Genomic DNA, 23,881 nt, shown 5'->3' with positions numbered 1-23,881 from the left:
CGCTCCTCCCTCTTTCATACTGTATTGGCTTTGTCTTGGTGTGCTGGAAAATATGTCTCTTCTTCTGTAATGTTATCTATCTGATTTATGCAACATATGTAGATGTTAAGATAATTGTATGTATGTGTATTTATGGAATGTATGTATGTTTGTAGGCAGACAAGTTTCCTTGGGAGAATTTAATATCTTTTATTAGACCAACCCAAATGGTTGGAGAATAGTTATTAAGCAAGCTTTCGGGTTCAAAGGAAGCTTCAGCAGTTGGTGTGTGCTCTTCCTAGATTCATAGATTCATAGATGTTAGGGTCGGAAGGGACCTCAATAGATCATCAAGTCCGACCCCCTGCATAAGCAGGAAAGAGTGCTGGGTCTAGATCACCCCAGCTAGATACTCGTCTAACCTCCTCTTGAAGACCCCCAGGGTAGGGGAGAGCACCACCTCCCTTGGGAGCCCGTTCCAGACCTTGGCCACTCGAACTGTGAAGAAGTTCTTCCTAATGTGTAGTCTAAATCTGCTCTCTGCTAGCTTGTGGCCATTGTTTCTTGTAACCCCCGGGGGCGCCTTGGTGAATAAATCCTTACCTATTCCCTTCTGTGCCCCCGTGATGAACTTATAGGCAGCCACAAGGTTGCCTCTCAACCTTCTCTTGCGGAGGCTAAAAAGGTCCAGTTTCTCCAGTCTCTCCTCGTAGGGCTTGGTCTGCAGGCCCTAGACCATACGAGTTGCCCTTCTCTGTACCCTCTCCAGGTAATCCGCATCCTTCTTGAAGTGTGGTGCCCAGAATTGCACGCAGTACTCCAACTGCGGTCTGACCAACGCCCTATAGAGGGGAAGTATTACCTCCCTGGACCTATTTGTCATGCATCTGCTGATGCACGATAAAGTGCCATTGGCTTTTCTGATGGCTTCGTCACACTGCCGGCTCATGTTCATCTTGGAGTCCACTAGGACTCCAAGATCCCTTTCCACCTCTGTGCCACCCAGCAGGTCATTCCCTAGGCTGTAGGTGTGCTGGACATTTTTCCTCCCTAGGTGCAGCACTTTGCATTTCTCCTTGTTGAATTGCATCCTGTTGTTTTCTGCCCACTTGTGCAACCTATCCAGGTCTGCTTGCAGCTGTTCCCTGCCCTCCGGCGTGTCCACTTCTCCCCATAGCTTTGTGTCGTCTGCAAACTTGGACAGAGTACATTTGACTCCCTCGTCCAAGTCGCTGATGAAGACATTAAAGAGTATCGGTCCAAGGACCGAACCCTGCGGGACCCCACTGCCCACACCCTTCCAGGTCGAGACCGACCCATCCACCACGACTCTTTGGGTGCGACCCTCTAGCCAATTCGCCACCCACCGGACTGTGCAGTCATCCACATCACAGCCTCTTAACTTGTTCACCAGTATGGGGTGGGATACCATATCGAAGGCCTTCCTGAAGTCTAAGTATACGACATCCAGCCCTCCTCCTGTGTCCAGGCGTTTCGTAACCTGGTCATAGAAAGAGACTAGGTTGGTCAGGCACGATCTGCCCGCCACAAACCCATGCTGGTTTCCCCTCAGCATAATTTGCCCTGCCGGGCTCTCACAAATGTGAGCCTTGATAATTTTTTCAAAGACTTTACCAAGGATGGAGGTGAGACTGACCGGCCTATAGTTGCCCGGGTCCTCCTTCCTCCCCTTTTTGAAAATGGGGACCACGTTAGCCCTTTTCCAGTCCTCCGGGACTTGGCCCGTGCACCATGAGCATTCGAATATTCCCGCCAGTGGCTCTGCAATGATGTCGGCCAGTGCCTTCGGCACCCTCGGGTGGAGCCCATCCGGGCCTGCCGACTTAAAGGCATCCAGTTCTTCCAAGTGACTCTGCACTATCTCAGGATCTACGTATGGAAGTCTGGCGCCTTGCTGCTGTCTCTCTACAACCCCAGTGAGAGACTTGTCATGCCCCTCACTTAGGAACACTGAGGCAAAGAACTCGTTGAGGAGTTCAGCCTTGTCCCCCCTGTCTGTCACCAATTGTTTCTGCCCATTTAGCAGCGGTCCTATTCCTCCCTGGGCCTTCCTTTTACTCCCAATATATCTAAAAAACAATTTCTTGTTGTCCTTTACTTGGGTTGCCATCCTCAGCTCCATGGAAGCTTTGGCCCGCCTAACTGCCTCCCTACAAGCTCGAGCAGAGGAGGTATATTCATCTTTAGTGATCTCACCCTGTTTCCACTTTTTATGTGCTCCCCTTTTGGCCCTTAGGCTGCCCTGAATTTCTCTGGTCAGCCATGGAAGCCTCCTGGCCCCTTTCCTTCTTTTGCCTCGCTCGGGGATCGTCTTGCTTTGTGCCCGAAGGATCGTTTCCTTTAGGCACAGCCACCCTTCTTGGGCTCCCATCCCATCAAAACTCCTACTCTGCAGTGCTTCCTTGACTAATCGCCTGAGTGCATTAAGATCAGCTTTCCTAAAGTCTAGCACTTTCACCCTACTAGTTACCTTACCCAGCCGTCTTATGTTGAAATCTATTATAAGGTGATCACTGTCTCCCAAATGGCTACCGATCTGGAGGTCCCCTATCATGTCATCCCCTGTTGCCAATACCAGATCCAGTATGGCATTCCCCCTAGTGGGACCATGCACCTCCTGTGTCAGGTGGAGGTCCTGTACACAGGTTAGAAACCTGCTTGAGCAATGGGACCTTGCTGTCTGCGTCTCCCAGCAGATGTCCGGGTAGTTTAGGTCCCCCATGACTACCGCCTCTTTAGCTTTTATGGTCTCCGAGAGTTGCCTCAGGAGCCCCACATCTATTTCTTCCCCTTGGTGTGGGGGTCTGTAGCAGACCCCTCCCAGCAAATCCCTTTCTCCTTGCCCCCCATGTAGCCTAACCCACAATCCTTCTACATCCTCAACCTCGGATTCTGTCTTGATGAGGGTTGATGTATACTGCTCACTGACATAAAGTGCAACCCCTCCCCCCCCTTTCTTCCCCGACCTGTCCTTTCTATACAATCTATAGCCCTCAATATGTACCGCCCAGTCATTGGATGAATCCCACCAGGTCTCTGTTAGCCCCACTAAGTCATAGGTGTTTAGTGCAAGCAGGAGCGCTAGTTCATTCTGCTTGTTCCCCATGGTTTGGTGGTCCACAGCTTCCCCTGCCCTCGTACTCCCTTCCCCCCGACGAGCCTAGTTTAAAGCCCGCCGGAGGAGATCCGCCAACCTAGTAGAAAACACACGCTTACCTTTGGGGGACAGGTGAAGCCCATCCCAGCTGAGCATGTCCCTCGTCGTGATGTGCGGGTCATTGTCCAGGAAGCCGAAGCCTGCCTCGAGACACCACTGCCAAAGCCGCCAGTTGGTCTCTCTGATGCAGTTCTCCTGCCGTCTTCCTCGTCCGGTCACTGGTAGGATGGAAGAGAAAACCACCTGTGCACCGAACTCCTTCAGCACGCCACCCAGAGCACTGTAGTCTGCCATCAGGTGATCGGGGGTTCTCCTGGCCGCATCATTAGTACCCACATGGACTAGGACCATGGGGTAATAATCGGTGGGCTTGATCCTGGCCTGGATTACCTCCGTCACATCCCGAATCTTTGCTCCAGGGAGGCAGCATACCTCTCGTGCCGAGGGGTCCTGGCGACAGATGGGTCCTTCTGTACCTCTCAGGATGGAGTCTCCTATGACGAGCACTCGTCGCCTCCTCCTCTGGGTCCTCGTGGATCTCTGGATCTGTTTGGAGTGTGAAGAACGTGGTGTTTCTTCTTGCTCAAGGGTTTCCTCCTCCCCTTCCATCTCCTGCAGGGTCGCCAGGGCCTCGTACCTGTTCACCAGTCGGACTGGAGAAGCTGGCACCGGGTTCGCTGCGTGCTGCTCCAGTCCTGGCTGTGACTGTCTGCCACTCTGCTGTGGAGGGTATTCCCCGGGGTGCTTCTTCCTTTGGTGCCTGGGCCTGCAGGGAAAGGAAATAACTATCAATTTCATCCTCCGCCTCCCTGATCCCCCTCAGCCTGCTAACCTCCTCCTGGAGCTCCCTCACCTGCGCCTCCAGAGCCCTAAGACGGGCACCTGCCGGACAGGTGTGGGGGCCCCCAATCTCTGCCCCCCCCCCGGCCCTGCTGTTTTTCCATCCCTCCCTAAGGGCACTGGGATTGGAAGAGTCCTCAGGGAAGGATCACAGTCACTGGACAGCTACACAGTCAATATCCTAGCAGTCCTTCCCCCTCCCTCTCCTTACTTTCTGTTTCTCTGCAGGCAAGCCCAGCTTCAGCTTCAAAACTCTAAATGTATGTAAATGTTTCAACTGCCCTCATTTCGTTTTGAGGCTGTTTCAAAACTCTGTTTCATTTGGATTTCGCTGTTTCGAGCTCAAAATGAGTTGAAGCAGCATCAAAATGAAACAGCCAGCAAAATTTCACACAGCCGTACTATTCAGCTGTGTAAACATACTACATGCTGTTTTTAAGGGCATCTTCTAGTTTTTATAGAACTGCATAGAACATTATTGTGTTTGAAGATTTAGACTTTCAAGCATTTCATTTGCAACTAGAATCCATCCTTGAGAATTTTGGTAGACTTTTAAAAACATGTGCAATATGCTTAACTACTTTCTTCACTTTTAGAATATATTTGTACTTACATTCTTATTTCACAACTGCATCAGTTTCCTAATTTTGTATGTAGGGTGGATCTAGAGGGTTGAACATTTCCTAGTAGTTTAGGCAAGCAAGACAATGTATTCTGGAACAAATCAAAACATATTTTCTGGAGCCTGAAGGTCACCAGAATGTGCCAAGTATTTTTTTTACTGAATATTTAAATTTTGATGTGAATATCTAGACAATTGAAAAAGTTGAGAAAATGATAAAGGCAGTGGTCCTATGATGCTGTGGCAAATGATAGTGTTCTAAGAGTCAAGCCTAGTTTTATTCTTTACCTTTACTCAAGAAAACTATCATTTCCAAATAAAACAATAAAAGTTTGCATATTTCTCTTATGCTGTTGTGAAGTATGTGCTGTTGTCAAATAGTCTGCGTGAAGTTTAGTTTAAGATGCATCATTCAATTAATCCCACATATTTTGAAATGAACAAAAAAGCCATTAATGTCAGAACATGGGAACTGTGAGAAACAAAACTGAAGATACTGCATCAGTACTAAACTTATAAGGGTCTTTGGAAATGTCATCATCTAACTCAGATTTGTGAAGGAAAAATTCAGTCACATCTGTAGTGAAGTCCATTGACTTAGTGCTCTTAATTATTGATCTTCTTCAGTGGTCTCATTTTACTGCAACAAAGATAGGGTTGGGGTGCTTTATTGCCTTAATGTCCGGCTTCCCAATTAGAGAGAGAGTTGGGAAAATACTTTTGCATCACTAGCGTTATACCCACACGTTGGAGATGAATCAAAATCTGATTGACATGGGAGTTTGGTCTCCTACAGTAACTCTTGAAAGTTTCATTGTATTTTCCTTTTATAGGATATTCAGTCTGGAAAAAAATGTAAATAGTAGGCCTGTGCGAAGCAGCTGATGTTCGCTTAGGATTCGAATTGAGCCGATTCAGGGAACAGTGATTTGATTTGGTGATTCGAATCGCTGTCCTGATTCGATTTGGCCGAATCTGATTTGGAAATTCAGCTGCTGCCGAAGCTCTGAATCAGCCAGGCCCATTTCCCCCCCCCCCCCCCCCCCCCCCCCCCCCCCTTGCTTGGCAATGGCTGCCATGCCCACCCCAGCTCCTGGCTCTTTGGGGGCAAAAAAAGCCCTGACTCAGTGGGTGCTGCTGTGTGGCAGGGTGAACCCTGCTGTCCCCCACTGACCCACGCTGCATGGGGCCCCTGTCCCGCCCCCTCACTCCCCCGGTCCCCCCACAGGTTTTTTCTCACTCCTCACTCCCCCCCTGTTTTTTTCTTAAAGGGCCAGAACTGGCCTGGGCGGGGCACCCATGGCAGGGCTTGGGGGGCTTGTGCAGAGCCCCCCATGCAGTGAGGGGCAGCGGGGATGGCCCCCCTGCCCAGCAGCACCCGGTGAGCACCGGGGCTTTTCTTTAAAGGGCCGGGAACTGGAGCAGGTGCTGCAGCCATGGGGGAGCAGGGGAAGTCAAGGGGGCTGACAGGTGTTCCCCCATGGTCCCCTCCACCCTCCCCCAGCCGCCCCCTTTCCTGCTCCTAGTACTTACCAGCTCGGAGTCAGCTGCAGCTCCCTGCTGCAGCCACCAAGGACTGCCCAAATCATCAAAGCTGTCCAAATCTTTCCCGAAGATTCAGAGAGCTTGGAATCAATTCAGACCTTTAAATTGGTCCCCTGATTCTATTCGGATTCAGAGATTCAGCCACCAAATCGGGCTGACTCTTCTCCGGATCGAATCACCGCTCGAAGCTTTGCACAGCCCTAGTAAATAGACCTTGCAGAATTGAAAAGGATAATCTGTTGGGACTCTTTGTTAGAACAATTCTGGATATATACTGTCCTTTTATAGTGCTTACTTATGTCTGTTTTTTATAAACATTTATTTTAATATTTAGATACCATAAGATTCTTCTACATTTTTGCAGTTCGACATTAAATGCAAAGTTTGCAAACTCAGTTCTAAAACAGGTCTAAAGTATAGATTAAGGAAATGCTATTCTTAAGGAGCAAATTTCATTAGCTACTTGTTTCAGAGTGTAGTTCAGGAGGTTAGGGTTAAATTTATAAAGTCCATAAGAAATTGGTTCTGTTTGACTACTTATTACACTACATAGTGAACTAAATACATCTAACTGGAGACTTCCAGGATTCTTGCAGAATCATTCAACCAGTTTGGGTATCAAGAATATTGTCCATGATGAAGTCATTTTATTAGCTATTTGTTTTTGTAATAATTGGCATTGGGAACTTCAAAGGTATCTCTGTTACTAATTGCAAAAATCACTTCTGCTTTCCAAAATGATGGAATACATATCCATTGAGAAAGTAATGCTAAAAAGGAAAGCATTCCTATAATGGAAACAGCATCCAGAAAGACGCTTATTGTCATTTAATCAGTTGAGCTAGATGTTAGCTTCCTTGTAATGGCCTCACTGGTTTCATTTTTCTTTTCAGAACTGATGAACAAAACTGACTTGCTGAGTCTCAGTGGAAAGACTCTTTATGTGACATCAGGGTCAGCTCCTGCTTTGATCAACCCCCCTGATGCTCTTGTCTGCCAGTATATCAACTTGCAGTTAGTGAATATGAAACCACAAGGTACTGTATGTAGTAAACTGATAATTACTTTTCAGTTACTGGTTGATCTGTTGTGATTTAAGTTTTGGATAGCACTGTTTGCTTAGCTCTATAAATATTTGAATTAGTAAGGGGTGATTTTTTGTTCTGCTTATTCTGTTATTTTTGTTCTGCCTATGAAATAGATAAATGCTTTTTAACATACAATGCAGAAGCTGACTATTTCTTTCACTGTTTTTTTTTAAAGCTGCATGTGTCCTGTTTTTTGTAAAAAGGAAAGTAGAGACTAGTTGAGATAAGGGGTGGTGATCTTATTGGCATGTAAACACAAGTCGTTTGAAATTGTTCTCCTATGTCTGACTATCAGTTAAAAAGTGCAAAATTTGTTCTAAAAGGCTGCAAGTCTAAAATTGACTAGAAAAGGTCAGCTCCATTCAAAAATCAATTGTCAGAGCTTATGAGAAATTGCAAGCACTGCTGATTAAAAGGAATGTTAATTACTTTATCAACCTGGTGACTAGACTGTAACTACATGTGTATAACTTGGTTTAATGCATATTAATGTTTTATATGCTCTCTACTCTTCATTGAAAAATAAGCTTTTAGTAGTTCACTGTCTTAGTTCCAAATTCTGTACAAGGAACTGTTTTATATGGACCTAGATGCTAACAGAGAGTGCTAGTTAGGATGCAGGGAATCTACTTGGGACAGTCTTCGCATAAAATAGCATGCACCCACCCAATAAAGTGATGGGTCCTTTTCTTAAGCAGTTATCTGTACTTCTGCTTGTTTCTTGCTGAAATATTTTTCAGTTTCCATAATCTATCTGCAGATACTACAGCATCCAGTTCCTAGAGAAGAAAATCACTAGTTAACATCCTTCATTTGCTAATCTGTTACTAGAATCTAAAGTTAATGGATATAGAGCCCAAAATGACAGCTCTCCAGTTGTCTGTGATAGGTAGTTATGTGCACTATTTTTGCTCTGGATGTAGATAAGTGAATGCTGTGGAAGAAACTGATAAGTTGGAAGGAAATAAATGTAAACGTGTCAAGATAAATGCAAATATGATGTGGAACTTTTTTTAAAACCTCGAACGGTAATAATTTATTTCCATAGAGTGTCTAAAAGGAATGGTTGGAACTCTTCTCATGGAAAATCCAGTTGGTCAGAACGGCCTGACCTATCAAGGTCTTCTGTATGAAACAGCAAAAGTGTTTGGGTTCAGGAGCAGGAAGCTAAAGTTGTTCCTGGATGAAGCACAAACACAGGGTAAGTCTCTCAGGAGATGTTTTGCCTGCATACTCTGGAATTTCTGTTGAATAGCTACTATATAATAAACTAGAATTCCAGGTAAAAGGTGAAGTCTTTGATGTACATTTCATTTTATTTTCCCTGCCAATTCATCTTCTGCTTAGCTTTTAAAATCTTTAACATGCAAGTGTTTGCAAGATCTGGGCCTCGATATGTTGAACAGAATTGAGCTATCTGATTTTAGGTCTCGTGCTGTAATCCCTGGTAAATTTTTTAGCTAAAGTAACTGTACTTATGGAAAGAGATGGCATTTTTAATTTAATATCATTTTGCAGACACTACAGTTAAATGGGATGAAATGGCTAAGAATAGTTCTCTAAGAGCTTTCAGTTGAACGTGAAAGACCAATCAGTAATGAAAATATTAGCTCCATGCTGATATGTTAAGCAAAAGGGAACTCTTTCTGCAGAGATAAAATAATGTAAATAATTAATGTATATAATAAAAAGCTTTTCTCTAGTAACGTGTACATTATAGAAAGTATTTGCTGGGGGCGGGGCGAGAATGGAGGCAAAGAGTACATCATCAAAATCTCAGAGTTCTAGTGCTCTTGGTAAGTTTATACTTTCTTGGTGGGCATGACAGTCATGTAACCAGTTAACTGAAACAATAGGAGTACGATCCAAAACACCTTGCATGTGGCAAGGTTTGAGCAGAAGTAAAATTGTGCAGCCAAAGGGGAAGATATAGAAAGGGGTGCAGGCAGCACACAACACTGCCAGAATAAGTACAAAAAATGTAGTGATTTGGGTCTAAATGCTGGCTGCTATAGGGAGGTTGGAATTGTGGATCCGGATGTTGTCTTATTAGATCTCGCTATGTTTTGGGGACAGGACTTAGAAATAAACAGGGTTCCACCAATAAACAACCGACTCCCTCAGTCTTTCCTAACTGAAATTACTTGCAAGAAGCTGAATTTTCTTGAAATGCTCAAGTCAAAAGAAATACTGTAGCATAAATTAGAATTATATCAAGTGACATGCATGCTTTTCTTTTCCCAATTTGCCACGCTGTTTTAAAATATTCATTAGCTATCCCTTGTGTAGTTATAGAGTACTTCTACTGTAATTCATTTATGATTTACTTAAGCCAGTGTTCAAAGTACTGCACTCCATTTGCTGCTAGCTACCAAGTTTTATAGCACAAAGCTTTTCCTGCAGAAAGTATCAGTGTATTTTCCTTAAGTTAAATGTCAGGAGTGCTTTAATTGTATCAAGGGAAATATTTCATTTTTGTGTTATTTTGGAGTCCATTTTGGGGGAAACTATAACAGCAGTGTTGTCTGCTTGTTTAATTCTCCAAATCACTCTAAATTTACTTGCATCAAGACCCAAAAAGCAAACTTGCTAAATGGGTACTTTGCATCAGTTTTTCACCAGTCCCATGGGATGCCCCTGCCCACTGTGGATCAGCGAGGCCCAGGTGAGGGAGATTCCTTACCCTCCATCAAAGGTGACCTCATGAAGGAACACCATGAGAGGCTGGATACCTTCAAGTCAGCTGGCCCTGATGGTTTACACCCAAGGGTACTCAAGGACCTGGCAAGCATCATAGTTCAGCCCCTGGCACAGATCTTTGAGAAATCCTGGCGCTCTGGTGAAGTGCCCAAAGATTGGAAGAAGGTCAATGTGGTGCCTATCTTCAAGAAAGGAAGGAAAGTAGATTCGGCAAACTACAGGCCCATCAGCCTGACCTCTATCCTGGGGAAGATCTTGAAAAAGATTATCAAAGAAGCTATCCTTAACAGACTAGCTGATGGCAACATCCTGAGGGATACCCAGCACGGGTTTGTTGCGGGTAGGTCTAGCTTGACCAATCTTATTTCCTTTTACAACCAGGTGACCTATCACCTAGACAAGGGGGAAGAGATTGATGTTATATATCTCGACTTCAAAAAAGCCTTTGATCTGGTATCCCATGATCGCCTCTTGACAAAACTGGCTAACTGTGGCCTCAACCTCACCATGATCCGTTGGCTGGGGAATTGGCTCTGCAGTAGGACCCAGAGGGTAGTGGTTGACGGAAGTCAATCGTCGTGGTGCGCGGTGACCAGTGGGGTCCCTCAAGGCTCTGTCCTAGGGCCTATATACTTTTTAATATTATCATCAATGATGTAGACATTGGTGTCAGAAGCGGGCTGGCCACGTTCGCTGATGACACCAAACTCTGTGGTAAAGCATCCACACCTGAGGACAGGAGGGTGATCCAGGCAGATCTTGACAGGCTCATGAAATGGGTGGATGAGAACCTGATGGTGTTTAACACTGAAAAATGCAAGGTGTTCTCCACCTTGGGAGGAAAAACCTGCAGCATGCGTATAGGCTCGGCAGTGCTACGCTGGTTAGCACTACAGATGAAAGGAACTTGGGGGTCATGATTGACCACAAGATGAACGTGAGCCTGCAATGTGATGCTTCAGCTAGTAAGGCAAGCAAAATGCTGGCTTGCATCCATAGATGCTTTTCAAGTAAATCCTGGGATGTCATTCTCCCGTTGTACTCGGCCTTGGTGAGGCCGCAGCTGGAGTACTGTGTCCAGTTTTGGGCTCCACAATTCAAAAAGGATGTGGAGAAGCTTGAGAGAGTGCAGAGGAGAGCCACGCGCATGATCAGAGGTCTGGAAAACAGACTTTACGATGAGAGGCTGAGCCATGGGGCTCTTCAGCCTGAAAAAGCACAGGCTCAGGGGTGATCTGGTGGCCATCTATAAGTTTATCATGGCTGTTCACCAGGATCTGGGGGAATGTCTGTTCACCAGAGTGCCCCAAGGGATGACGAGATCGAATGGTCACAAACTCTGCTGCGACCAGTTCAGGCTGGACACAAGGAAGAACTTCTTTACTGTCCGAGCCCCCAAGGTTTGGAATAGACTGCCGCTGGAGGTGGTTCAAGCACCCACTTTAACGCCTTCACAACATATTTGGATGTTTATCTTGCTGGGATCCTATGATCCCTGCTGACTTCCTGTCCCTGGGGCAGGAGGCTGGACTCGATGTTCCTCCGGGGTCCCTTCCACCCAAATGTCTATGAATTGGGATCATAAGCAGGATAGATTTTAGTACCAGGCCATGCAAACCAAATGCCATTTATCCTAAAGACATTTTCTAGAACTGATAAGAGCTGATGCTAAAAATAAACGTTTTCCGGCTGAGGGTAATGAATATAGAGAAAATAAAGTTACTATTAAAGTACTATAGCAGGCATAAGAACAGAATATACCCAGTAGGGCTGTGCAAAACGGCACCATTCCATTTTGCCTTGAGTTTTGAGGTTTTGACAGAACAGTGTTTCGTATTGAATTTCATTTCAATTCGAAACCGCTGTTCAGTTTTGCTTCTTCTAAACAGTAAGGCTGTTTTGACTCTGTTTTAACATTTCACTAGATCGGCCAGGGATGGGGAGTCAGCCCAGCTGGATCTTGCGCTGGCGATTGGAAGTCAGCCCAGCAGAGCTGATTTCCTTTCCCCAGCCCGATCTAGCTGGGGATGGGAACTCAGCCCAGCTGGACTGCGTTCCCATCCCCAGGGATCTGGTCGAAACGTTTCAACTTTCAAAATGTTTTGACCAGCTTTGTTTTGTTTCAAGGCTGTTTTGAAGTCCTTTGTTTCATTTTGATTTTGCTGTTACGACCTTGAAATGAGTCAAAACAGTGTCAAAACGAAACAGCCGGCAAAATTTCTCACAGCCCTAATACCCAGCATGTACAGTACAGCTTTCATAAATGAAAAATGAAATATGAAATATTGCTGACTAGAGAAATGCTGCCACTTGGTAGCAGTTGATGCTGTACTTTATTAAAACCCCAAGTGTTTTTTTTGCTTTTATCAATAACTGTTGCAGGACAGAGAGGCTTCACAGCAACAGATATTTTGTGCAAATGCCCAGATAATTATTAAAAGAAATTACTGACTAAAAGAATGAAATAATTGATAGATGTAGAATAATATACATTGATTGGATTCTGGTCATGGGGAGGAAAAACCTTTCATTTATAAAGAAAGTCATTAAGATATTTTTCTCTGTAGCTTAAAAAAAAGAAAAAAAGGTTCCTAAGGGTAAATAAAATATAAATTTACATAAGGATAGTTATACTGTTCATCAACAGGTAGCTAAATCATAATGATGTGTTAGATACTCTTAATGTGCTGTGGTTTCTTGTAAATACTCTATTCATATTAGGTCTTGTTGCCTTTGAAGAATTGTTCTAATTGCACCTGAGTCTCAAGAGACACAGGACTGTCATGTGCTTTACGGTTCCTTTGTATAGTTAGCATGCAAGCTGGTTACAGTTCTGATGCCTCAATTTAAAATCTTGCTTATTTTTTTCCATCTGTGTAATCCTTCAACGTAGGCTATGAAACCATATGCCTCTCTGAACCAGTTACTCTAAGATGCCAACCTACCCTGCCTGCATCTTTTTAATAGATGTAATTCAGAAAGTCATTATGTAACCTCATCTCTTATACTATAAATTAGCAAACTGCCCATCAGGAATGAAGGGGTGGGGGGACAGAGGTCTGCACACATCAGGCCGGGGCTGCAGCCACTCCCCTCCTCCCCCCTTCTGATTCAGGCTGGAGCCAGGGCCATTTCCCCCGCCACTGCTTTGGGCCAAGGCCAGGGCTGGGCCTGCTCTCCACCTCTGCTTTGGGCCGGGGCCCGCGATGGGAGTCATGGCAGTTGCAGTAGTGGTCACAGCCACAGTGGCGGTCATGGCAGGGCACAGCCACTAGTCACCCCCCACCCCCTTCCCTTCCCACTCCCCTCCCTTCCTCCCCTCTTCCCTGCCGCCTCCCCTCCCTGCCCTCTGTCATTGTGGTGCTCCACCATGTGTCCGTCTGTCCAGAGCACTCTGAGGCAACCAATCAAAGTGTGAATAAAGTGTTACAAACAGACAGGCTAAGGCTTTTATAATATTAGGATACTTTAATTGGATTACATGCAATTGGATTATATTTATTTTGTAAATGTAATATTTACATGTAAAAGTCCATGAGCTGCCTTTCATTTTTGGTAAATGTTGCTTGTGCTGTTTAGGATGGCACTTTTGTAAAATATTTTAGCACAATCAATATTTACAATTTGTGTAAATGAATGGTAACCCAGATTACTTTTAGTTTTTAATTTGTCTCTTCATTTTGTTTCTGTGCGTATGTCCTTAGAGCAGTGATTCTTAACCAGGATGCCTGCAAGTTTCTTTTAAGGTGCTGTTCCATATTAGCCCTGTTCAATGTGCAAACACCTGTATGAGTCGCAAAAATAAACCTGGAGATTTCAAGTAGGAAGCCAGAATGTCAAAAATGTTCTGACCTGTTGTGGGGCAGTAGGTGTGGTGCCTGCTTTTGTGATGTGGCTTACAGCCCCCACTGCATGTGGCTGGGCAATATGCAGTCCCTGCCACTCAAAAGTTGGACAGCTCCCCTGTAGGTTGTTTGCAGGAGTAAGGGGGGTGGGAGGAGGGGACAAAAGAAGATAACTTTGAGAAAGTTAAATGGGATTCTGAGATATAGAAGCATACCCAATACCAGTTGGCACTTTCAGATGAACTTTTCAGAGTAAAACTTTTAAAAATAACGTTTCAAGCTAAAACGTATTTGGAGTCTAGTCTTCATTTACACACCCTACAAAATCTTCACATAGTTCTTTCCGGTTAGCTATGAATTGGCAGCAAGTCCAAAGCTAGAACAATAAAAGCATTGGGAGCCAGGATTGTGGTACAGTAATAAAATTATATCCATCAAGTACTTGTACCCTGTCCAAATATAGCCAGTGTTGTGTTTTATCTGCATGGATTTTGCTGTCCAGTGTAACATTGTGTAGGAACCTGATGTCCATTTGTCTCAAATATTTGTTTAAAACTACTTGGAGTATCCTTAGCAACATAGTTACTGATATAGTCATTGCTGAGATGGTAAGAGCTGAAAAATGGTCTCGTGTGTCTAAGTGAGCTGTCTATTCATTGTTGTTTTCTCTAGCCAATGTGTAGAAAGGGGTCTGGAGATTAGAGGCACATTTTCTTCCAAAAATAATGCCCTTTATGGGAGCAGAATGGAGAAGGATCTTGCCTGTTACTTTTTTTGCAGTTAAAACACAAGATTATCTCATAAATAACTAGCCATTGTCTCTGAATTGACAGTTTACGTAAAAATCAAATATATTCCTAATCTGGGTCCATGTCCCTCACTTGTTCCCAACAAAAAAAATTGTTGGTAACATTTACCCATCAGGCCATGTCATACTATATGAAAATAATATAAAAAACTGCTGCTCTAGAAGATAGCCTATATATAAAATATACCATCAGCAATCTGAATCATATAGGCCCCTGGCAGATGTTAACATAATGATGCCATTGGGATCTGAAGAATTTTATGCCTCATCCAAAAAATTGTGAGTCTTGCTGTGCCACATATGTATCGCAGGATGTATGATGTTTGTGATGGGGCATAAAAGTACTCGAATCCCAGTGGTGCGACTGCCAGGGCCAAGGATTGCCTGTGCCTGAACCCGATGCTCAGCACAGCGCAGTGTCAGGTCTAAAAACCATATTTGCAGCCCAGCGTGCTTAGTGGTTAAAAGCTGAGGCACTGTGACCTAAGACTGGAGAACTTATCTTGGGTTCCTGAACCCCAAGTTTTTAAACACTACATATGCAGCAGAGGCATGGGCTGTCTACTACACCAGAGCAGCTCTTACTCTTGACACCAGCTGAGTCTTCCTCATCTGAATGCTGGTCATAATTGTCCTCTACCACTAGATTTCCAGTTCCTCTGGTGCCTACAAGCTGTAACCTAGAGAGCAACACTATATAGACTAGCTGATAGACCCCAGTCTATGGCCTACAGAGTACTCTGATGCCAGTGTAGCCATGTTGGCATTGGGGTTTCCAACAACTCCTCCATGGTCAGGGGGTCTGTTGAGATCAAGGACCTCTTCTGAGGGACATTTCTGCTTTTCCCAGTCATTAACAGTGAGGGTTGGAAGAATTGAGACCCATCCTCCCACTGTGGAACTTTGGTTCAATCAGCACTCTGAGTCTTAGCAGACATAGGGGACTTCTAAGAACTCATGATGACTGTGTTGCACTCACTGAAAACTTCCTTGGTGGTGATGTGAGAAGTAGCATTACCTCATATTCCACCACAGCCTAGAGTACTACTCCTCTAGCATCCCTACATAACTGATATTTTCAAGGTAACTACCTGGAGTCTGTTCATACCTTCCTGAAGCATTGTGCAAGCCTCTAAAGGTGATGCCAAGCTCTGCAGAGCAATAGTGTGTTTGCTGTTTGCATAGAGGCCTCCAAAACCCCACTAGCTGGTATGTGGATGCTATTTTGGAGTCCCCCACAAGTGAGTAAATGAACAAACAATTTGAAGGAGAAAAGGGTGTTATCTTTCAATAACTGGATTTCTTCAATATATCTTGTCCATATACAATGCATACCAAACCCAGCAACACCAGGACTAGTGAATAGGCCAGCAAACAGGAGAGTTTGAATAAGGAATTTACTGGAGAGTTTACCCAGGCACTTTGTTCACTGAAAGGAGGAAGAAGGAATTATTTCAAGAAATAGTAGCAGAAAAGAAAGGAGTTAGCTGGAGAATCAGCAGGATGACTAGAGGACTTTGCAATGCCAAAGCCTCTGTCGCCACCAGTTCTTCCTCTGCTTCTACCTGTGTGGGCTTTGTCCAAGCACAACCACAGACCATCAAGGCTTTCACCCAGGTTCTGGTTTTGCTTTGTGGGGACTGCAGCCTGCATGTCCCTACCAAAGAGAGCCAGATGGGGGAGTGCATGCAATGTGAGAGAGGGGCCTCCAGGTTGATTCTCTCAGGAATCAGGTAATGGAGCTTCAGAAAGAGGTGAATAGGCTCCAGACCATCCATGAGCATGAGGCCTTCATCAGCTTAATGCACAAATAGCCCTTCAGCATCCTCATGGAAGAGGAACAGCCATAGAAGGCATTGGAAGGCGCAGATACTCAGGAAGGTGGAAGCTTGTCACCTGTGGCAACGGACAGCACTCCTCTTTTGAACCTGCAGCTGTCCAGCAGGAAAACAGGCATGAAGCCCTGGCACTAGATGAGAAGGAAATGGGGTCAGCTACCAGATGATGTGCACAGTTGGCAAAGATGGGGAAGAAGCCAAACAGCCTATAGTGGAAGAACGAACAGGTTTGGGGGATTACTTGGAGGCTGTTTGCAATGTTGAGCAGGTGGGGGAAGCTTTTTACTTGGCATGTTCCTGCACTGAGCCCAGCACATGCCCAGAAGAGGCAGTGCCTTGGAGGCAGCTCACCTGATGTCTGTATAGATCAGCTGCTTTAGTGAGGCTTTTTTGGTGCTTTTATCTAATAGCTGAGTGGTGCTTTTAGCTAAAGCTGATTCAAAAAGCCACACCAAAATGTCAAAAAGCCCTGCTGAAGTGCCTGATCTGTACAAAGGCAGGCAAGGTTCTTTGGGTAGATGTGATATCTTGTATTAGAACAACTAAATAGTTGGGGAAAAGTTCTTTGTGAGCATCTGGGCACAAACACCCTTCTTTAGGCAATGGGAGATTTTGCTCTGTACAGACTCTGCAGAGCTGGATTGAAGTCATGCACTGCTGATTCTAGTAAAGCTCACAGACCTTCCTCGCTTGCATTGAGGAGCTCTGTCTAACTCGGGAAGTTTACGGGCCGACCAGGGGCAAGGCGCTTTTAGACTTGGTTCTGGCCAGATGATCTAGTGAACAACCTGAGGATTGAAGGGAAACTGGGCAACAGTGACCATGAGATGATCACTTTCTCCATCCACTGTCAGTCAAGAAAACTGGGCAGTAGGGTAGAAATCCGTGATTTTAGGAAAGCTGATTTCCACAAACTCAGGAGATTGGTTAGTAAGGCCCTGTGGGATGATGGTCTGAAGAGAGTACAGGAAGAGTGGTTGTTCTTCAAGGAAGCCACCCTAAAAGCCCAAAGGAAATTCCTTTTCGCAAAAAAAAAGGCAGCCAAAGACCTGGGAGACCCCCTTGACTCAACAAGGAAGTCATGGACCTCCTGAAATTAAAACGAGAAGCTTACAAGGGGTGGAAGTCAGGAATAACAACCGAAGAGTATTCAGCAATAACCTGCACCTGTAGGGAGCAGATTAGGATGGCTGAAGCACTAACCGAACACAAATTGGCAACTGAAATTAAGGACAACAAAAAGTTCTCTTTTAGATATGTAGGAAGTTGAAAAAAGAACAAGGGAAGAATAGGGCCCCTGATGAATGAAATCGGATGGCTGATAACCGATACTCAGGACAAAACCGAGCTTCTGAATGAATATTTCACTGCGGTATTCCACCAATCCAAGGGTCTTAGGTTGCTTCACATGATACTGGATCATTATGGGGAGGGGAGGGGAGGGCTGGCCATTCTCCCACAGTTGGCATAGATCTTGTGTGAACACCTACACAGGCTAAATATCTACAAGTCAGCAGGACCAGATGAACTGCAGCTGAGCGTTGTAAAAGAACTGGCTGATGTCACCGCATGACCAATGGCAGAATTATTTGAAAACCCGTGGCACTTGGGAAAGGTCCCAGAAGACTGGAAAAAGGCTTATGTGGTACCTATCTTTAAGAAAGGGAGAAGGGAGGACCCAGGAAATTACAAGCCAATTAGTTTGACCTCAATCCCTGGTAAAGTCACGGAGAAAATTATCAAAGAATTAATTACACACAGGCTAACTGAAGGCAATATTCTGAAGGATAGCCAACATGGCTTTGTTACAGGCACGTCATGCCAGACCAACCTCATTTCCTTCTATGATCAGGTAACTCGCCTCCTGAATAAGGGAAATGAGGTTGATGTCATATACTTGGACTTCAAAAAGGCTTTTGACCTGGTCTCCCATGATGTCCTCATGGTCAAATTGGGAGAATGTGGCCTTGACTACTTTACGGTCCAGTGACTAGGCAACTGACTCCATGGTAGGACCAAAAGGGTATTGACGGAATTCAGTCATCATAGCGGAAGGTGACCATTGTGACCAGTGCTCTTCAGCATGTTCATTAACGATTTGGATTCAGGTGCTATAAGCAAACTGGGAAAGTTCGCTGATGACACCAAACAATGGGGGAGCATGGTCACGCTCAAAGACAGGCTGGCAATATAGGCTGAACTGGACAAGCTCTTGAGGTGGCGGACCTCAACATGATGTCATTTAACAGAGAAATATAAAGTGCTCCACCTGGGGAGAAATAATCCACAATACACTTACAGGCTTGGTGGTGCTACACTTGCCAGCACCACAACTGAATGAGACCTGGGTGTCATGATTGACGACAAAATGCTTGCAGAGCTAATCAAACACTGGCATACATCCACTGAGGCATCTTCAGTAGAGCAAAGGATGTTATCCTCCTGCTGTACTCAACCTTGGTGAGACTAACTGGAGTACCGTGTCCAGTTCTGGGCGCCACTCTTCAAGAAGGATGTGGAGAAACTCAAGAGAGTCCAAAGGAGGGCCACATGCCTGATTAGCGGCCTTGAAACCAGGTCATATGAGGAGAGGCTGAAAGACTTGGAGCTGTTCAGCCTGGAGAAGAGAAGACTCGGAGGGGACTTGGTGGCAGCCTATATTGGGGTGTACATCAGGGTTGGGGGAGCATCTATTCACCAAGGGCCCCCAGGGCAGGACAAGAAATAATAGACACTATGTGACAAATCTGTGGCCCACTCACTGCACCGCTGGGCTCCAGGTGGCTGGTCTGCACGTGGCTGCTCCAGTGCTCCACAGCCGGAAGCAGGGCCACAGATTGGTCAGGCTCTTCAAAACTCCTGGGATAAAAGAAGCCAGCTGGACATGCACCAGGGGGAGCAGGAAGGGAGGGAGCACTGGCAGCCCCTCTGGACACCTTCCCCACAGCCGGCATGGGCTGGCAGCATTGCAGGCCAACAGACTGCCAGGCAACTCATCAGCTTCAACCACAGCAGGGGCTTCCCTACTGCATCTGAGCTCTCGGCTCTTAAAGGTATATAGTACACCCAAACTATCCCGTACCAACCTGACTGAGGCAAGAAAGGACCCAGGCTCCTGCAGAGTGGTGGCTGTCCTTGGAGCTAGGGGCTTGGCTCTGCCAAGACTGCACCTGTGCCGGACGTGACCCACAGGTACACACAGGGTGGCCAGGGCAGGAATGAGGCATCCCATGATGCACCAACCAGTCCTGCCTGGGAAGTGACCCCAGCAGGGACCCAGGCTACAGAACTCACCACACTATCACACAGGCTGGGCATAAGGAAAAACTTCTTTACTGTCTTGAGTTCCCAGGGCCTGGAATAGACTCCCCCCAGAGGTGGTGCCAAGCACCTACTCAGGCATCCAAGTGTTTTTTTTTTTTAAAGTATCCAATCTTGCTGGGATCATTAGATTCCTGCTGACTTTTCCTGCCCCTTGGGCAGGGGAGCTGGACCCAATGATCTTGTGAGGTCCCTTCCAGCCCTAATCTCTATGAAATCTATGAGTGAAGATTTCTTTAGGCTAGACCAAAGGAAAAACTTCTTTACAAGTTGAGTGCCAAAGGTTTGGAACAGGCTCCCCCCAGTGGTGGTACAGTCACTGACCCTGGCAGTCTTCAAAAAGTGTCTTGACACCCATCTTGCTGGAGTCATCTGATCCCAGCAGTCTGTCCTGCCCAAGTGCAGCGGGTCTGGACCCAATGATCTGTAAGGTCCATTTCAGTCCCTAACAACTATGAAACTATGTGATGGGATCCAATGTTTAATTGTGGGCCTGCTCATTAGATCCCATCACGCCTTTAGTGGCTCCATGGCTGTATTTATATGAGTGTCTGGGAACTGAACCCAGGTCTTTTGTGTGGCAGACAAGGATTCTGCCATTGATCCATAGGGGAGTCCCCAGCTACATGTGCAAAGAAGCTGTCACACAATAAAAAGCTCCAACCAGCTATAAAGTTAAGCCTTGAAAATGTGTTAACTTTTTAACTGTTTGCTATTGAGCTTTAATTTGCATGTGTAGTAGGTTCTCTCCTGGAGCTGGGAGCTCCATCAGCAGGCAGGGCTCCCAGCTCCAGGGGTGCACCAGGCCCAGCATGAAACCCCCAGATCTGGGAATCACAGCAGCCATGATCCCTAACTTCGGGGGTGGGTATAGGGGAGGTGCATGGAACTACCAGGCCCGCACGCACATTCAGGACTGAGAGTCATCAGGCCCGAGTCCTGTCAGGCATAGGTCTCAGTCCAGTGAGTCCTGTCAGGCATGGGGCTGCATGTGTAGTAGGCAGGAGCCATGATTGTGTGGATTACACATTGGATCCAGTCATGCCTTTACCTGCATGTGTAAAGAGAGTCCCAGAGTTGGCAACTGCTGGGGCTGAGAATCTCCTGTTACGAGACTCCCAGGCCCAGCTGGACATGGTGCATCCCATCTGCTGACGGCGTTCCCAACTACAGAAGAGACACCATATAGAAGAATGAATTCAAATGAGTGTCTGAGGTCCTGGACGGATGTACTATTGGGAGTACTCAAAAAACCTTTGAAGCACTCCAGGTAGCAAAGGTATGGATGAAGAAGCACTTCAGAAATGGTCTAAGTGTTTCAGAAATGATCCTCAAAAATAAGGAACAGCATTGAAGCACTTCTTTTGAAGTGCTTCCTGAAATGTCTGTGCAATCTATGGAGCATGCTAGGGATTGCATTCTACAGTGCTGAACCACAGGGGGAAGACACGAAACAACCAGTGAGCCTTCTGCTGTGCGCTCTGCTGTCCTTGTTACCTTCTGAAGTCCAAGAGGCATGTAAGGAGTTTTCTCTCCAGATCCCTGGCTGGAAAGTAGGAATCCCTGCACACCTCTGTCATGGTTCTGGCGTAGCACTAGGGGATGAGAGAGAACCAAGAAACCCCCTTATTTTTCTTTCACTGGAGAGGACTGCTGCTGCATGCTGACACAGTGATTGTTGAAGTGCTCTGGCAAGGGGACACATTTGGGGGCTGTATATTTGTATGGTACTGAAACATATTGGAGCAGACCTTGTAACATTAGTCCATCGCCTGAGTGTCCCTCCTGTTGAGAACTTCCCAAACAGCCTTGAACACTATGCTGATTTTTAGTTGGAAGACATGCAATGCCCAGCTGTAGCAGGAGAGATTTTTTTTTAGAAGGAAGATGTAGAAAATCTGTTGATTAGATTCATAGTAATGTAGTTAGCTGTGTTTAGTCAAGTAGAGGGCAGGGTAGATTTGTACCTTATTGACTAACTGAAGTGTGTGTGTGTGTGTGTGTGTGTGTGTGTGTATACATATACGTATACACATAAATGTACATTACAGTGCAAGCTTTTGTAGGTTAAGCTCACTTCATCAGATGCAGTGTATAAAAAGGAGAGATACTAGAATACCCTACTTGCATAGTACAATGTCACTTTATTTACATTAGAATCTGTGGAGCCATGAGTCAGGACTTCTTGTATTTACACTGAATGTCAGTAACCAAAACTACTGTTTATAGATGGTTTTTAATCCTTAATGCTGCAAAACAGAGAAATTATGGGCACTGACAGATGTGTGCAGGGGGCGGGGGGAACTCACTCTTCTGGAAGCAGCTGTGTGTTACTTTGATCCTGCTCTACAGCATTTGTATAGACCAGGCGCTTCAGTGGGGCTCTTCAGTGCTCTTATCTAAAACTGACTCAATCACCTATTACATAAAAGCACCAAAAAGGCTCCACTAAAGCACCTGATCTATACAGATGTTGGTAAAGCTGGGTGCAACTAAGGCGCTGCTTCTTCTCGGCATGCTCTGGGCTTGGCACAGGAGCCCACTGAGTATAAAGTAAAGCCACCATTTTGGTTTTTTCCACATCTGCAAACAGCCTATGTAGTTAGTCTGTCAGTTCTAGCATGTAAGTAATAATGATCAAAGAAGAAATAGAATTTTGGGACTTTGATACTATTCAAATAATCAGCTTCTGTTTGGCCAGGAGGATTCCCTTACCACTTGTCAAAGTCTGCTTTCCTGGCCAGTTTCATTATATTGTACTGCTTCAGATACCTACCTCATGACATCCCATTGTAACATCATCTTGTTCAACCAAATTTAACCACACAAAACTTCCAGGACCTAAAGCTTTGACCTGAAACATGGTTTGAGAAGCATGTGGGCTTTTCTTTTACCCAATCTTAGCTTTTTTCCACATTCTAATGGTACCTAAATGATGACATCTAAAATGACAATTTAGATAAGCTTGCTACTCGTCAGTGTTTAACCTTTTATTTGATTATTGCATTGTCAGGACATGATTTGACTTCATCTGAGAAATTCTTGTTCCAAATGCAGTTTGGGTTGCATAAAGAAGACTATCTAAATATGGAAGTAAGAGGGTTTGCAGTGTTTGGTATACAAAGATTACTAATTTTGTTTCATGTTCTCTCTTGTCTTTTGTTCAGAGATTACAAAAGACACCTCCATGAAGACACTGAACATGAAGACTGTGTATGTTTATGTTATACCAACAACTGCTGAATGCTGAGAATTCCATTTTTATGAATGAGCCTATGTAGACTTCTTTTTTTCACAGAAGAGAAATCTGGTTTAAATTAGTATACTTTTTAACAAACATTCAAGTTGTGTACTGTACTTTCAACATCTTCAGTTGTACATTGAAGATGTTTTCTACCAGTGCATGTGTAATATGCTGCTTTTGGTTTCAAATACAATTTATTTTCATTATGTTATAAGATACTTTAAAAGTTTTTCACAGTAATGTCAGATCTTAACCCTGGATATCTATGCAGTAACTTGCCTGAAAGAGATGGGACTCTAGTACCTCAATGATGCCATTCTCAGCCTGTCCTTTATACAGAGACCACCTTTAGTTTTCTAAATCATGGCTCACACACAAGGATCTGTGATATCTACTATGTTCTGATAGCTTTGAAACTAATTAAGAAAGTGTTATCCAGTTTTGTGAATTCATACTAGTTGGGTTTTCATAAGGTTTGTGGCATTGATGAAAATAATTCTTAATTTCAGAAACTTTGAACAATAAATTTGCGCTTTCTCCAAGACCATATTTTCCTGAGTTTGTTTAATATTTTACTTTCCCAAACCTTAGAGAGATGGTACTTTTGAATTCCTCGGGAAACGCAAGCCGCTAAAAGAACATTGAAAGTAATAGTTTTCATAACTGGGTTAATATAAATGTTTGGGTTGTGATGTTTGCATGTTCTTGGTTTGTGTGGGCATATATAGCTGGCAATTTGCATGCACACACACTGAATTTAGTGTAACGTAAGTTAATAAAACAACTACTTTGAACTTTCAGTGGGTCCAAGGATGGAGAGGACAAATAAATCTAACTAGTGACCTTGCTGGTTTGGTGGCAGATTTTAGATTC

General features: G+C 44.9%; 1 protein-coding gene across 2 annotated transcripts in view; it reads left to right on the top strand.

The window, feature by feature from the left end:
- Positions 1-23,557, top strand: part of IARS1 (isoleucyl-tRNA synthetase 1) — a 261,597-nt gene extending 238,040 nt beyond the window's left edge. For both annotated transcript variants that reach the window (XM_059716041.1, XM_059716040.1), the window contains 3 exons: positions 7,058-7,201; positions 8,301-8,453; positions 22,932-23,557. In XM_059716041.1, the coding sequence (XP_059572024.1) occupies positions 7,058-7,201; positions 8,301-8,453; positions 22,932-23,014 (380 nt within the window). In that variant the 3' untranslated portion in view covers positions 23,015-23,557. The remainder of the gene's footprint in view (positions 1-7,057; positions 7,202-8,300; positions 8,454-22,931) is intronic.
- The last annotated feature ends 324 nt before the right edge of the window (positions 23,558-23,881 follow it).

The sequence above is a fragment of the Alligator mississippiensis genome, chromosome 12 (assembly GCF_030867095.1).
Source record: "Alligator mississippiensis isolate rAllMis1 chromosome 12, rAllMis1, whole genome shotgun sequence".
NCBI classification, from domain to species: Eukaryota; Metazoa; Chordata; order Crocodylia; family Alligatoridae; genus Alligator; species Alligator mississippiensis.
Note: the sequence above shows the minus strand (reverse complement) of the source record. Positions and strands in the feature narration are given on the sequence as shown.